At 50.0% G+C, this 13,516-nt stretch overlaps 1 protein-coding gene across 1 annotated transcript; it reads left to right on the forward strand.

The window, feature by feature from the left end:
• Positions 1–1,532: 1,532 nt before the first annotated feature.
• Positions 1,533–8,565, forward strand: LOC125116204 (homeobox protein Mix.2-like). The gene is made up of 4 exons (XM_047761214.1): positions 1,533–1,705; positions 1,786–1,832; positions 3,333–3,577; positions 7,447–8,565. Exons 1-4 carry the CDS (start codon positions 1,533–1,535, stop codon positions 8,563–8,565), a joined length of 1,584 nt encoding a protein of 527 aa, XP_047617170.1.
• The last annotated feature ends 4,951 nt before the right edge of the window (positions 8,566–13,516 follow it).

The raw sequence follows: 13,516 nt of genomic DNA on the forward strand, positions 1-13,516 counted from the left end.
ACCACAGCCACAGCAACACCAGATCCAACCATGTCTGCAACCTACACCACACCTAACAGCAATGCTGGGTCCTTAACCTAGTGAGTTAGTCCAAGGATTGAATCCACAACCTCATGGTTCCTAGTCAGATTCATTTCTGCTGTGCTACGATGGGAACTCCAGAAATTTTCGAAAACACTTCCCACTCTGCTTCTTTGTCTTTTTTTTTTCTTTTTTTTTTTTTTTTTGCTATTTCTTGGGCCGCTCCCGCGGCATATGGAGGTTCCCAGGCTAGAGGTCGAATCGGAGCTGTAACCACCGGCCTACGCCAGAGCCACAGCAACGAGGGATCCGAGCCGAGTCTGCAACCTACACCACAGCTCACGGCAACGCCGGATCGTTAACCCACTGAGCAAGGGCAGGGACCGAACCCGCAACCTCATGGTTCCTAGTCGGATTCGTTAACCACTGCGCCACGACGGGAACTCCCCCACTCTGCTTCTTAATATCAGGATCTTTTCAAGGCTCCTCTTGCTATTTAAATCTTTCTGCTCAGGATATATTTTGGTGGAAATAATTTTTCCTTTTCTGAGGCGATCCCAAATTAATCCAGCCAGAAGAAAAACAAGACAATACTTTGGAGCTTGAAAGGAAACAAGGGGAGGTGGTTAAAATGTGATCATAACTAACGACCCACCCTGCTAATCACCCAAGTGATATCAGCCAACTCTGCTGTGCAGTTTCCCCTTCTCCTCTCCTGGTACCTGCAGGTTGGGGGCAGTTCTCAACCTATCATGCTTTCTATTTCCCTGGCTTTACATGCTGCTCAGACCCTCACCACTTCCTCAGTCCCCTGGGATTTAGGAGGATTTAGGAAAAGGGGGCCCTGATATTCAGCATAAAACTGTCTAAACCTTGACTCATGACCTTCTGTGTGCTTAGTAGGCATAGCAGCAGCTTTCCTTTTTTTTTTTTTTTTTTTTTTTGTCTTTTTAGGGCCACACCAGTGGCATATGGAGTTTCCCAGGCTAGGGGTCAAATCTGGGGCTGTAGCTGCTGGCCTACACCACAGCCATGGCAAGGCCAGATCCGAGCCACATCTGCGACCTCCACCACAGCTCATGGCAATGCCAGATCCTTAACCCACTGAGCGAGGCCAGGAATCGAACCTGCATCCTCATGGTTCCTAGTCGGATTCAATTCCACTGCGCCAGGATGGTAACTCCCATAGCAGCAGCTTTCGTAGCAGCTCTTTTGGCGATTAAAATGCTGCAAGCTATAACTCGGAAGACTGCAAAACGGAAGACCAGTACCAGGTTTCTTAGTAACTGAGGGACTCAGCCTGAAGTTTACTACTGGGGACTGTTTGCTCTACAGCATGCAGGCCCGAGGGGCGAAATTGGAGGGCAAAGGGGTTGTTTCCTTTTCACTCTGTAACTAATTGATTTGCCCTCGTGCGCCTCAAGCTAACACTCATTGATGGTCTGTGCAGTATGGCCTACGCTATTTTGCAGCTGTGCTGGGCAATATCACATCAAGTTCCTTACTCCCTGATGCAGCGCGCACCATCTTGCAAAGGCCTAGAAGCTCCGCGCTCGGAAAACGTGCGCTGGGAAGCAAAGCCGGAAGAGTGCGGCCGCAGCGGCGCTGCTCCCAGAAGCCCAATCAGAGAAGATCCCATCAAGGGAGGGGAGCCTTACAAAGTGTTAAAAAGGGGTTTAACTGGGTGGGTCGCTCCAGTGCGTCTACAGGACTCTGGGAAGGAGGGAGGCAGTTCTTGGTCATCAGGCGTCCCTTGCTCATTAGGAAACCCTTGCTCGTCAGGAGACACATCCTAGTCATGTCTTCAAAGGGTGAGTCCTTGGCGGAGTTCCATGGTGGCGCAGCGGGTTAAGGGTGTGGTATTGTCACTTCTGTGGCCCTGGTTACAACTGTGGCATGGGGTCCATCTCTGGCCCGGGGAACACTGACATAGCCAAAAATGAAAAGAAAGAAAGAAAAAAAAAAAGTGAATCCTTAGCAGGAGGGCCTGCGTGGGCAACGGGCCAATGGTAGGTGAGGCTGGGCAGCGGGTCTGGGATGGGCTTACCTGGACTGAATTGAAGTTTTCTTCTGTTTGCTGTGACATTTGGTGCTGAGACTTGGAAAGGGGGAAAGCTAACCAAACCAGACCCTAAAACGGCCTTGGAGAAGGAGCTCAGGGTGGCCTTTGTCACCAGTGGCGGTACAGTGCATTTTCTTTTTTTTTTGCCATTTCTTGGACCGCCCCCCCCCCCGCCCCTCCCGGCCCCCCGGCCCCCACCCCCCCCCGCGGCATATGGAAGTTCCCAGGCTAGGGGTCCAATCGGAGCAGTAGCCACCGGCCTACAACCAGAGTCACAGCAACGCAGGATCCGAGCCGCTCTGCAACCTACACCACAGCTCACAGCAACACCAGATCCTTAACCCAGGGATCGAACCCGCAACCTCATGGTTCCTAGTCGTTAACCACTGTGCCACGACGGGAACTCCATGCATTTTCAACTCACAAGTGTGGAAAATTCCCCTCCACAGGGAGGGGCAGTGCTCCAGAACTCCAAGGTGGGGAGAGAGGGGAAGGGAGCCTTGCTTGGCCTGGTATTTTGCCCATTTTTTCATCATGAAGTCAATTCCATTGAGGGCTGAGCCAGTGGTGAGTCCATCTTGGGGGCCCAAATCTAAGACTGAGGGCGGGGGAGCTTCCTCAGATCACAACGGGAAATGCAAATGTTAATGTATAGAAATTCCCAGATGTTAGATTTTTCTTAGATGACATTTCCTCATATTAGTTTATTTATTTATTTTTATTTCCTGGTTTTACTTTTTGACATCTCCCAATATCTGTGTGTTTGGGGTCCTTGTTTAGGTGGCAGATACATGTTTGTAGGGGTCTTGACCCATCTGGGCATACCCAGATACCCAGGCCAGTATCTGGACCTGTGCATTGAGTTGTGATTATAGTTTATATGGCAGATGCCCCCAAAAGGTGTTCAGGGTGCATGGACTTCTGCGGTGTCTGAAAGACATGTGGGTGGGAGCCCTGAGTTGGGAGCCTCCATATTTCATGAGATTCCTTGGGTCGGGGCGCGGGGCGCGGGGGGGGGGGGGGGGGGTGACCAGCAGCCAAATATTAGGAGCAGTCCTGGAAGAGCTCTGCAGAGGGGCCTAAGCTTTATGCCTGGAAACAAAATCCTTGTCGGAAGGCTGCAGGTTCTACACTGACCTGAACTTCCAGGAGCAAGTCAGAAGGGTGCGTGGAGGCGGATAGGTCAAGTGTGAACCTAAATGTGAGGCCTGAGACCAAAGTCTCTTTTCTTATTCTCTATCTGTTGCAGAGCCCCAAGATGATGGCCCAGAGCCCCAACAAGGCCCAGAGCCCCAACAAGGCCCTGAGCCCCAACAAGGCCCTGAGCTCCAAGAAGACCCAGAGCCCCAACAAGGCCGGAGGCGCAAGAGAACCAGGTTCGACAAGAACCAATACAAGATTCTTATTGATGCCTTTGAAGCTGACGCTTACCCTGATATTAACGTCCGAGTAGAACTCGCAAATCAAATACAAATTCCTGAGCCAAGAATCCAGGTAAAAGCATAAATCTGTGCTCTTCCAGAGGAGGGTGGATCTGGGTGAGGAATCAATGCATGTATTTTAATACTGGCTTAAGAAACTCTTAATCCTCTTAATATCCATGTGAGGTGGGCATTATCGTCCCCATTTACCGGATTAGGAAAACAAAGGTGTCATAATTTAGGTTACTACTTTGGCAAGGGGTAGAGTCTAAACTGGCTTCTATGGGTTATACTGTCTAATATTTACTATATTAGACTTTGAAACTGAGAAACTTCAAAATATTTGCTAATTTATTAAAAATAACAATAATAAACTCACTGCTTGTTAATTTAAGTAACTATCTTTCAAGAAAAGCAACCACAGGAATTCCTGTTGTAGCTCAGCAGGTTACAAGCCTGACTATTATTCATGAGGACATAAGTTCCATCCTTGGCCTCACTCGGGTGAGTTAAGGATCCGGCGTTGCCGTGAGCTATGGTGTAGGTTACAGACTCAGCTCAGATCCTGTGTTACTGTGGCTGTGGTGTAGGCTGGCAGCTGCAGCTCCAATTTAACCCCTATCCTGGGAACTTCATATGCCATACCTGCAGCCCTAAAAAGACAAAAAAGAAAAGAAGAAAAGCAACTATATTATCAAAGCCAGAAAACTGACGTAGTGAGAGGAATGGTAGTACAAGCAGGCTTCTCAGTCTGCTTTGCATTCCCTTTGCTGCAGCAGGTCTGGAGCCCTCCAGGAATCACTGAGAGAATAGGAAGCAGGCAAAAGAGCAAAGGCATATCACATCTGGGTGTTGTATTGCTTAAAAAAAAAAAAAAAGGGTTTTGACCTCACAGGATTTCCCCAAAGATGGCTGGAGGTCCCAGGGGTCCAGAACCCTTTGGACCTCTGGGTCTCAGCCTTGCCAGCACGCTGTAATCCCTCTTAGGTGGGGGAGGGGGGTGAAGAGTGGGGTCCTTGTTTCAGCCTCCAGGAGGTCTGCAGGATGAGTCTGGGCGCAGCCTAGGAATTGGGAATTTCACCTCTCCCCCCACCCCCAGGTGATTGAAGTGGGAGGTCCTTTGAGAACCATGCTCTAAATGAAATTCAGGTCTCTGGGAGTAGAGCTGAAACATCCACAGGTTGTTTGGAAAGCCTCCCAGGTGGTTCTGATGTGCAGCTGGGATCGAAGGCTCTGTTCTGGACCAGTGCTTTTCAATCCTAGAAGAACAAGGTCCCATCGCAAAGTTTGATCCAGACTCTCTGGGAGTGTGTCCCCTGGCATTCTAGAACTGTTAGGTGACTCCAGCATGCTGCTCACCCCTAGCCCTTCACCCTACATTGACGGCTGGGGTTCAGCTTGGGCTTGGGGAGTTCTGCTATCTCCTCAGGTGGTTCTCATGTGCAGCACCATCTGAGTTACCCCCTAGCACTCTGCAGCTCCTAGAGTCCCCTAGTCCCACCGTTTCTTATCCAGTCTCTTTCAAGTTGTGTGATAAAGATGGTGGAATGAATCTGAGGCCACTGGAGTAGGAACAAAGATCCCTTGGGTTTTTCTAGGTGTCAGGTGCTCAAGAGTTTGATTTTTCAAAAAAAAAAAAAAAAAATCTATGTAACCCCAGAGATAAACCACAGCCCAGAGGGAGGAGGGTTACAGAAAACACCCGGGTACTGATAAGGAGCGATAAACTTGGATGGTGAGGGCTGTGGGGAGTCCTATTTTTTGAAGTGGTAACTGGGAGTTCCTGCTGTGGTGCAGCGGGTTAAGGATTGAGTGGGTCCCTACTGTGGCGCAGGTTCCATCCCTGGCCCAGGAACGTCCGCATGCTGTGGGTGCAGCCAAGAAAACAAAGGTGGTAACCGAATTTTTCCAAATTTTCATATCTTTCCTCTGAAGCACCTCCCCACCCCCCGCCCAGGTGTTCCTAACTTTACAACACAGTGAACAAGGATACAGAAAAAACTTTGTGATGACCCTAAGCAGGTGACTTTTAGAATTGAAAGCCTCCAGCAGCCTCTTATCAACTGACCTGGGGAACCTCACTCTGAGGGAGGGGCAGGCAGCCCACAAGGACTTGATCACAGCCAGAACTGACTTGCCTGTCATTTCCTATCAAACATCCTATGAGCCAGTACAACTTCATAACCACTTGCAGGCAAAAGCCTTGGCCCCAGAAGTTCAGTAAATGGTCCTGGGGTTCCTGTTACAGTTTAAGTAGCTCCTGGAGCCAGATGGGAAACCCTGAAGTTCCAACAGCTCAGCTGCGCCGTCACTCAAGGGGCGCCTGGGAGGCACCCTAGTAAATCCGGAGGGGCTGGCAAAGTTTGCTGGTTGAAGATCAGATTAACATTTGCAAAGGCCCTGGGGAAGAAAGCTGGATTAGTTCAGGTGCGGTCAGCACCCTGGCTGGAGCTGGGCTTGACCTGAGGGCAGGGTTGTGTACGGCAGGGTACAAAGCTGGAGTTTGTAGGATTGGGCCTTTGTCTTATAATTTTCACGGAGGAGGTTTTTTTTTCTTCTGAATTGGGAAGAAAGCAGGTATGGAAGTTTTGTGGTTCCCCTACTGCTCAGTTCTATCTTCTGGGCTTGCCTGGTAGCTGGGCCTATCAAGAGGCTGCTGTTGTGTTCCTGGAGAGCAAAGGCGTAGGCCCCGGCTGAGCTGGAGCAGGGTGAGGGGTGAAGGAGAGCCCACCAGGAAAGGGGAGTCGTAGTCCTAAAGTGGAACCACATCTCGAAGCAAGGGGGAGGCCTGCCTGGAAATGGGGAAAGAGGAGGACGGCCTGTGTTTGGGCAAAAGATAGGAGCAGGACTGATAGGTGTCCTGTTCGCAAGACTCACCTGGCCTGAGGTAAGGTGGGGAAAGGACCCACAGAGGAACTGACCCTGAACAGGAGCTTCAGGGGAAAGGGCTTTCACTGAGAGAGGTTCTGTCTTATAAGCTGCAAAATGATTACCATCATAGTTTACCTAACACCCCCATCCTGTCCCATAGTTAACTTTTTGTGTGTGTGGCAAAAATATGTTAAGATCTGCTCTCTCAGCAACTTTCATGTCACCGTGTTATTAGCTATAATCACCATGTTGTATATTAATTAGACCCCCAGAACTTGTTAATCTTATGACTAAGAGTTTACACTCTGACCAGCGCCTCCCCATTTCCACTGGCACGGGAGGAGGATTCTTTGAAAGGCAATCTGGATTATAGCAGGTGAATTGTAGTTGGCAGAAGAGAAGGGGCGGGAGGGAACATACAAGCAAGAACTGGAAAACTGGGCGTTCCCGTCGTGGCTCAGTGGTTTATCGAACCCTGGTAACATCCATGAGGATGACAGTTCCATCCCTGGCCTTGCTCAGTGGGTTAAGGGTCCGGCGTCGCCGTGAGCGGTGGTGTAGGTCCCAGACATGGCTCGGATCCTGCGTTGCTGCGTCTGCGGGCATATGCCAGCAGCTACAGCTCCGGTTTGACTCCCCCTGGCCTGGGAACCTCCATATGCCGCGGGTGCAGCCCTTAAAAAAAAAAAAAAAAGAACTGGGAAACTGACGAAGAGGGGGTGGGGGAGGACCAGCGTTCCTTCGCAGCGGCTTCCACACTGTGTCCTGGCGAGAAGCCGCGTGAGGGCGTGCGCATGTGCACTTGCATGACTTTGCTTTGCAGGCGATTTGCCCGGAAGGCAAGTCTGGGCCACACAGTGAACGGGTGGAATCAGCCTAGCCAAGGACTTGACTTTTATTCTAAGCTTTAGTGGTTTTGACACTTGTTTGACCTTAGGTCACATATTACTTGGTGGTGATGACTTCAGAACTGGGCTTAACTGGAAAATGTCTTTTCCTCTCTCCCCTCTCCTCCCCCTGCCCCCTCACCCCACCCTCACCCCACCCCACCCCACCCCACCCACATCTCAGGTCTGGTTTCAGAACAGGAGAGCGCGAATTTTAATGAAGAATGCCCAGAAGATGAAAAAGCCCCACGTCGTTCCAGGACCCACTCAGGGGGAGGTCGGTGCTCCAGTTCAGGATGGAAACGGCGACCCAGTTCCAGGATCCAGCGAGGGCGGACTTTATGCGCCAGTTCCAGAATCCTGTCAGGGTGGACTTTATGTGCCAGTTCTAGGATCCAGTCAAGGTGGACTCTATGCCCCAGTTCCAGGATCCAGCCAGGGCGGACTTTATGTGCCAGTTCCAGAATCCTGTCAGGGCGGACTTTATGTGCCAGTTCCAGGACCCAGCCAGGGTGGACTTTATGCTCCAGTTCCAGAATCCAATCAAGATGGCCTTTATGCACCAATTCCAGGACCCAATCAAGGTAAATTCTGTGCCCCCAGCTTCTCTTGCCAGCAGGGTCCTCTGGCAGCCCAGAGAGATGCCAGCCACTTCTGGAATCCAGAGGATATTCCCGGTCAAGCTATTTTCTTGGGGTATTTTGGTAACAGGGGTGTGAATATTGCCTTGCCCAACACAGAAATTCCAGCTGAAGAGCCTTCTGGAAACCCAAACTGCTCCTTCTTCTCAGGCTTCAGCCCCACTTTTCTTACCACTTCCCAACAGCCCTTTTCATGGGCAGAAGCTGGCAGTGAAGATCTGGGGGACCTTGGGGTGCCACTGGCTGGGAACCAGGAGCTGCAGGACTGGAGGCAGCATCTTCCTTCTGGTGAACAGCAGTCGTGGTGGAACCAGCAGCCTCCACCTTCACCTCTGCCGACAGCTGTGCTGGAGCCACAGGTGCCACCCCAGCAGCTGCTGTCCCAGAACCCTGAGGCCTGGGAGCCACCACAGTCCCATTCACCCCTTCTGCCATCTCCAGCCTCTCCATCCCCTCAGCCACGTCTGCCCCAGGCGCATCTTGCTTCTCCTCCACGTCTGATCTTGCCTCAGGCCTATCCGGAAGAGGTACCTGTGGGCCATAGGAGCCGATTCCATCCCTACCTCCAACAAAGGACCTTGGTGGGACACCGTAGGGCATCCCAGGCCTCAGCCCCTGCGGCTATGGGAGCAACACTCGAAGCCCCTACGACAGCAAAGTGATGGAAATAACCTAAGTAAGTGTGAGTTGATAGGAGACATTAAATCAGCTAAGGCTCATCTGTACCTTTAATACTATGCAAAGTTAAAAAGGCATTTGGAGAATTGTGTTCTTTCCCTTGGAGAGGTCTCCTAGCCATACTTCGCAGGAAATGAAGACGTCAGGATGGAAGGGCATACAATGCAACGGATATGGGCAGGCAGAGGATCCAGTGGATCTCCTTAGATGACAGGGAAACAGATCTTTAAAAGCCCATCTGTCCTGTCTTTTATGGTTGAACAACATGGAGCACTTCAGTTATTTTATCAACTGTAGAAGGGATGGAGGGATAGGGTGAGGGCTGATTTGTAGGCATATATCCAGTCATCAATAAAAAAATGAAGAGTTCACTGTGGCTATTTCTGTGCATCTGGAATGGATCCTCCCCCCACCCTCCTTTTTTTGGTCGCACCCACAGAACGTGGAAGTTTCCAGGCCAGGGATCAAACCCACACCACATTAGCAACCTGAGCCACAGCAGTGACAACACCAACAACTTAACCCACTGAGCCACAAGGGAACTCCAAATCCTCCCTCTCTTTTGTCTGCACAAGGGCCACTTCGCTCAGCCAGGCTATGGTGCTCCCTGACCAAGTCCCTGCTCCTCCCTATGTCCAGCCCAGAGTGGCTTCTTTCTGGATGCCGAGCATGTCCCTGTGCCATGGCAAAAGTTTTCTGAAAGCAAGCCTGCCTCTCCCAACTCACCGTGCAGGTTTAATACAAATCCCAATTCCCAATGTCAAACACATGGGTGTGCATAAAGAAATTGGGAGATGAATGAAATGCCTCTCTAGTTCCCACCGTGTGTACCTACCCGTCCACACCGAGAGGGTGGGAGGGCACCTGTGAGGAGGAAGTCTGCTCAGCCAGGGGGACTGACGGATCGCTCGAGGTTGGGGAGATCTTGAAGACCCCTCTCATTCATTTGGGACACCATACTTTGAGGTTATAGAGCCGCCAAAGTTAGCTTTACTCTCTATAGATGGGGATCCAGTAGACGTCAGCGATGAACTCCAGAAGACTTAAATTGCCCTGCCCAGTCTCAAGAAAAACCTGGGTGGGGGTGGTAGGGTACAGTCTGTAAGGTGCAGTGGCTTCTTGGTGAGCTCAAATGGACTGGTTTATCCCCCTTTGTCGGGCCTAAGGAGGACTCCCAGCTCTTGGCCCCCGCCTCACAGCCTGAAGAGTCTAAAGTTGGATCTATGTCATTAGCACCCTGGATTTGTTTTGGTTTATTTTTGGCGCTGCCTGCAGCATGTGGAAGTTCCCGGCCCAGGGATCAAACCTGTGCCACAGCAGCAACACCACCAGATCCTTAACCCACTGAGCCACTTGGGAACTCTGGCCCCTTGGGTTTGACTCCAGACTACTCAGGGGTTCGTCATAGACATCTTTCTGGCCTACAATCCCATCTCCCCACCCACACCCACTTTCCTTCCCAAATGACAGTGCTAGGTGAGGAGGGGATGTCACTCCCACTAGACTGAACGGGAGGGCAGAGCCTCAGGCTGCCCTGTGCCCACAGACGTCTTCAGGGAACTGCCTCTGTGTGTCTGTTCAGAGGGGGGCATATTCTGGTTTCCCAGGCCTGGGCCCAAAGGGACAGGAGCAGAGCCACATGGCAGGGGACTTGACGGCGGTCCTCTTTTTGGGTGGAGCAGAGTCCGGTCTTGGCTGAGCCCTGACCCAAACAGAGAGGTTTCTCTCTGGCCCTTTGTGTGCCCCTTTAATGCCTTTACAGTGTGTGAAATCCACATGGGAACAAATGAATAAATATCAATGTGCTGAGTTGTGGTAGGGACTAGATTAGAGAGAGAAGACATTGATTCTTGCACAAATTGTTTAGTACTTGCCTCCAGCAAAGTTGGCCATGGAGTCTGCCTGGGCTAAGATGCTTGAGGAGTGACTTTCTCTCTCTGAAATACGACAGCATTCCCAAGCTTCCCGTAATGCAAAAGAAATAAAGTGTCGCTTGCTTTTTGTTTCTATTCTTTTTTCTTTCTTTCTTCTTCTTCTTCTTCTTCTTTTTTTTTTTTTTTTTTTTTTTTTTTTGGTCTTTTTAGGGCCAAACCTGGGGCATAGCGAGGTTCCCAGGTGAGGGGGGTCGAATCAGAGCTGTAGCCGCTAGCCCACACCCCAGCCACAGCAACGTCAGATCTGAGCCATGTCTGCGACCTACACCACAGCTCATGGCAACGCCCGATCCTTAACCCACTGAGTGAGGCCGGGGATTGAACCTGCAACCTCGTGGATACTAGTCAGATTTGTTTCCTCTGAGCCATGACATTGTTTCTATTTTTCCTATGTACTTTGCAGGAAATTTGTCCTCAACAGAGACAAAGTCTTTAGGGAATTGGTACTCGGTAGGAAATGATTTAGGACTTAGAACTGAAAGGCTGGCTTACCGAGGTTCCATGTCCCTGGTCCCAGACCAGCAACTCCCTGGCCAGCTGCCCCCCTTCCTCTCCACCAGCTCCTGCATGCCCATCTGCCAGGCAACTGACCTAAGCCTACAGAATAGGGGGATGAGCCTGAGGGAAGATGGGCTTCAGTTCTGGCTCCCATGCTTTCTAGATATAGGGCCTGGGCACCATTTCTTCTTTTAGAGCCTAGCTTCCTTTTGCTTTTTGTATTTTTATGGCCGCACATTTGGCACATGGAAGTTCCCAGGCTAGGGGTTGAATTGGAGCTGCAGTTGTTGGCCTATGCCATAACCATAACAATGCCAGACCCTTAACCCACTGAGCAAGGCCAGGGATCCAACCCAAATCTTCATGGATACTAGTCGGATTCATTTCGGCCGCACCACAATGGGAACTCCGAGCCCAGTTTTCTTAATTACAGGGCAGCATGTGAATACCCAATGTGGCTAAATGAGGTTTCCAAGTATAAAAATAAACACAGAAAAGAGACTGCTCTGCCATTAATACAGGAGAGTTACCACGGACACAAAGGCAGGAGTTCCCATTGGGGCTCAGTGGTAATGAACCCAACTAGTATCCATAAGGATGCAGGTTTGATCCCTGGTCTTAATCAGTGGATTAGGATCCAGCATTGCTGTGAGCTGCGGTGTAGGTGGAAGACGTGGCTCGGATCCCACGTTGCTGTGGCTGTGATGTAGGCTGGCAGCTACAGTTCCGTTTTGACCCCCCCTGGCCTGGGAACCTCCATATGCCATGGGTGCAGCCCTAGAAAAGAAAAAAAAAAAAAAAGCAACACAATTTAAAATAGTGAAGTGCCATATATTACCTGTTATATTGGCTTAAAAATGAATATACTTGTCATATTTAAGGATACGCATGATAGAACTTTTTTTTGTCTTTTTAGGGCCGAACCAGAGGTTCCCAGGCTAGGGGTCTAATTGGAGCCATAGCTGCCAGCCTATACCACAGCCACAGCAATGCCAGATCTGAGCCGAGTCTGTGGCATATACCACAGCTCATGGCAATGCCAGATCCTTAATCCACTGAGCGAGGTCAGGCACTGGAATTCTCATGGACACTAGTCAAGTTCATAACCTGTTGAGCCACAATGGGAACTCCATAGAGCTTTGTTTATAATGGTAAAAATTGGAGAAATTAATGAAAGAAGAATAGTTAATTATATGGATCTTCTAGTACATGAACTATTACGCATTCATTTCAGTGTCCTTAGTGAATTGTTTTCAACATCTGAGCTAGAACCATTTAGTGAATTAAATCTCCCATTTTACAGGGCAAGAATCTGAGCAATTAGCCAAATCCCAACTTCTTTCTCCACGTCACCAAATCTCTCCAGCTAATTATAAATGCCTTTAAGGGCATATCAACACTGTTCAGCTAAGTCAGGTGAAACTTCTGGATGTTCCTTGTCCTGGTTTGGTTCAGCACATATTTGGGGGTGGCCAAAGATGTTTGCTAAGAAATGGCATCTTTGGGTTTTGTGGGCCAAACATCAAAACCCAGGGCGCCTCCCTCTGCTTTCCTACCCCCAGGAAACATGTCCCAATCCCCAGAAGGCCTTTCCCTTCTGGGAATCCCCTTATCTATGCATCTTTTCAGTAGCTCTGCATTGTCTTCCTGGCACCCTTCCTGGAAGGTGGGGGAGAGGGGGATGACAGAGCAGAGAGGGGAGGTTGGAGGCCGGCAGCTCACACCTGCATTCGGTTTCAAGGGAGACATGGAGGATGGGAAGAGGAAAGAAGGTGAAAAAAGACCCCTAAGAAACTCGGTTGTGGGCATCGTGGGTTTTCTGGGGAGCATATATGGCAGCTTTGAGTGGTAAACACACACTGTACCTCCCTCTGAAGCCCAGGTTTCGCATTGGGGTCTGCCAGGTGAGACAATCTGATGACTCTAGAAACCCATTCCTGCTTATCTCACAAATTAGAGTGTTGGGAACAGGCTTGTGATGTAAATGTTATGCAAATGCGAGACTCGTGCGCTTCTGTGCGATGGGTTGGGAATGCCAGTTCAGAATCTTCAGAACAAGTTTGCAGTCAGTTTAGAAGTCAGCAAACGAAAAGGTGGAGAGGGAAACATTTATCCCATAGACACAGCAGGTCTCCATTTCAAAGTTCTTTCTAAGAGCTGATCCCGATCCCGTAAATCTGCTAAACCCAAACTAAAAGTGTGTATTCCTCATGGGGTGCTTCCTCAACTTTGGGGGCCTTTCTCACCTACCTGCTTCCTTTCTTCCATCCCTGGACATCCAAATCCCTCTGTGGGTTTGACCTGGAGAAGCTACCAGAGTGTCTTCCCCACCCTTTTAAAATCTTCCCTTTATTTCTTTTCATTTTTTATTTCTTTTTCTTTTTTCTTTGTCTTTTTAGGGCCGCACCCATGGCATATGGAGGGTCCCAGGCTAGGGGTCTAATTGGAGCTGCAGCTGCCAGCCTTTGTCACAGCCACAGCAACACCAGATCCGAGCCACAAC

Source organism: Phacochoerus africanus, chromosome 15, assembly GCF_016906955.1.
Source record: "Phacochoerus africanus isolate WHEZ1 chromosome 15, ROS_Pafr_v1, whole genome shotgun sequence".
NCBI lineage: Eukaryota > Metazoa > Chordata > Mammalia > Artiodactyla > Suidae > Phacochoerus > Phacochoerus africanus.

Bases quoted from the DNA above. Each gene is read 5' to 3' on its own strand.
- LOC125116204 (XM_047761214.1), top strand. From the start codon at position 1,533: ATGCAGCGCGCACCATCTTGCAAAGGCCTAGAAGCTCCGCGCTCGGAA. The intron at 1,706-1,785 runs GTGGGTCGCTCC...CTTGCTCATTAG, and splicing joins TTAAAAAGGGGTTTAACTGG to GAAACCCTTGCTCGTCAGGA. The intron at 3,578-7,446 runs GTAAAAGCATAA...CCCACATCTCAG, and splicing joins TTCCTGAGCCAAGAATCCAG to GTCTGGTTTCAGAACAGGAG.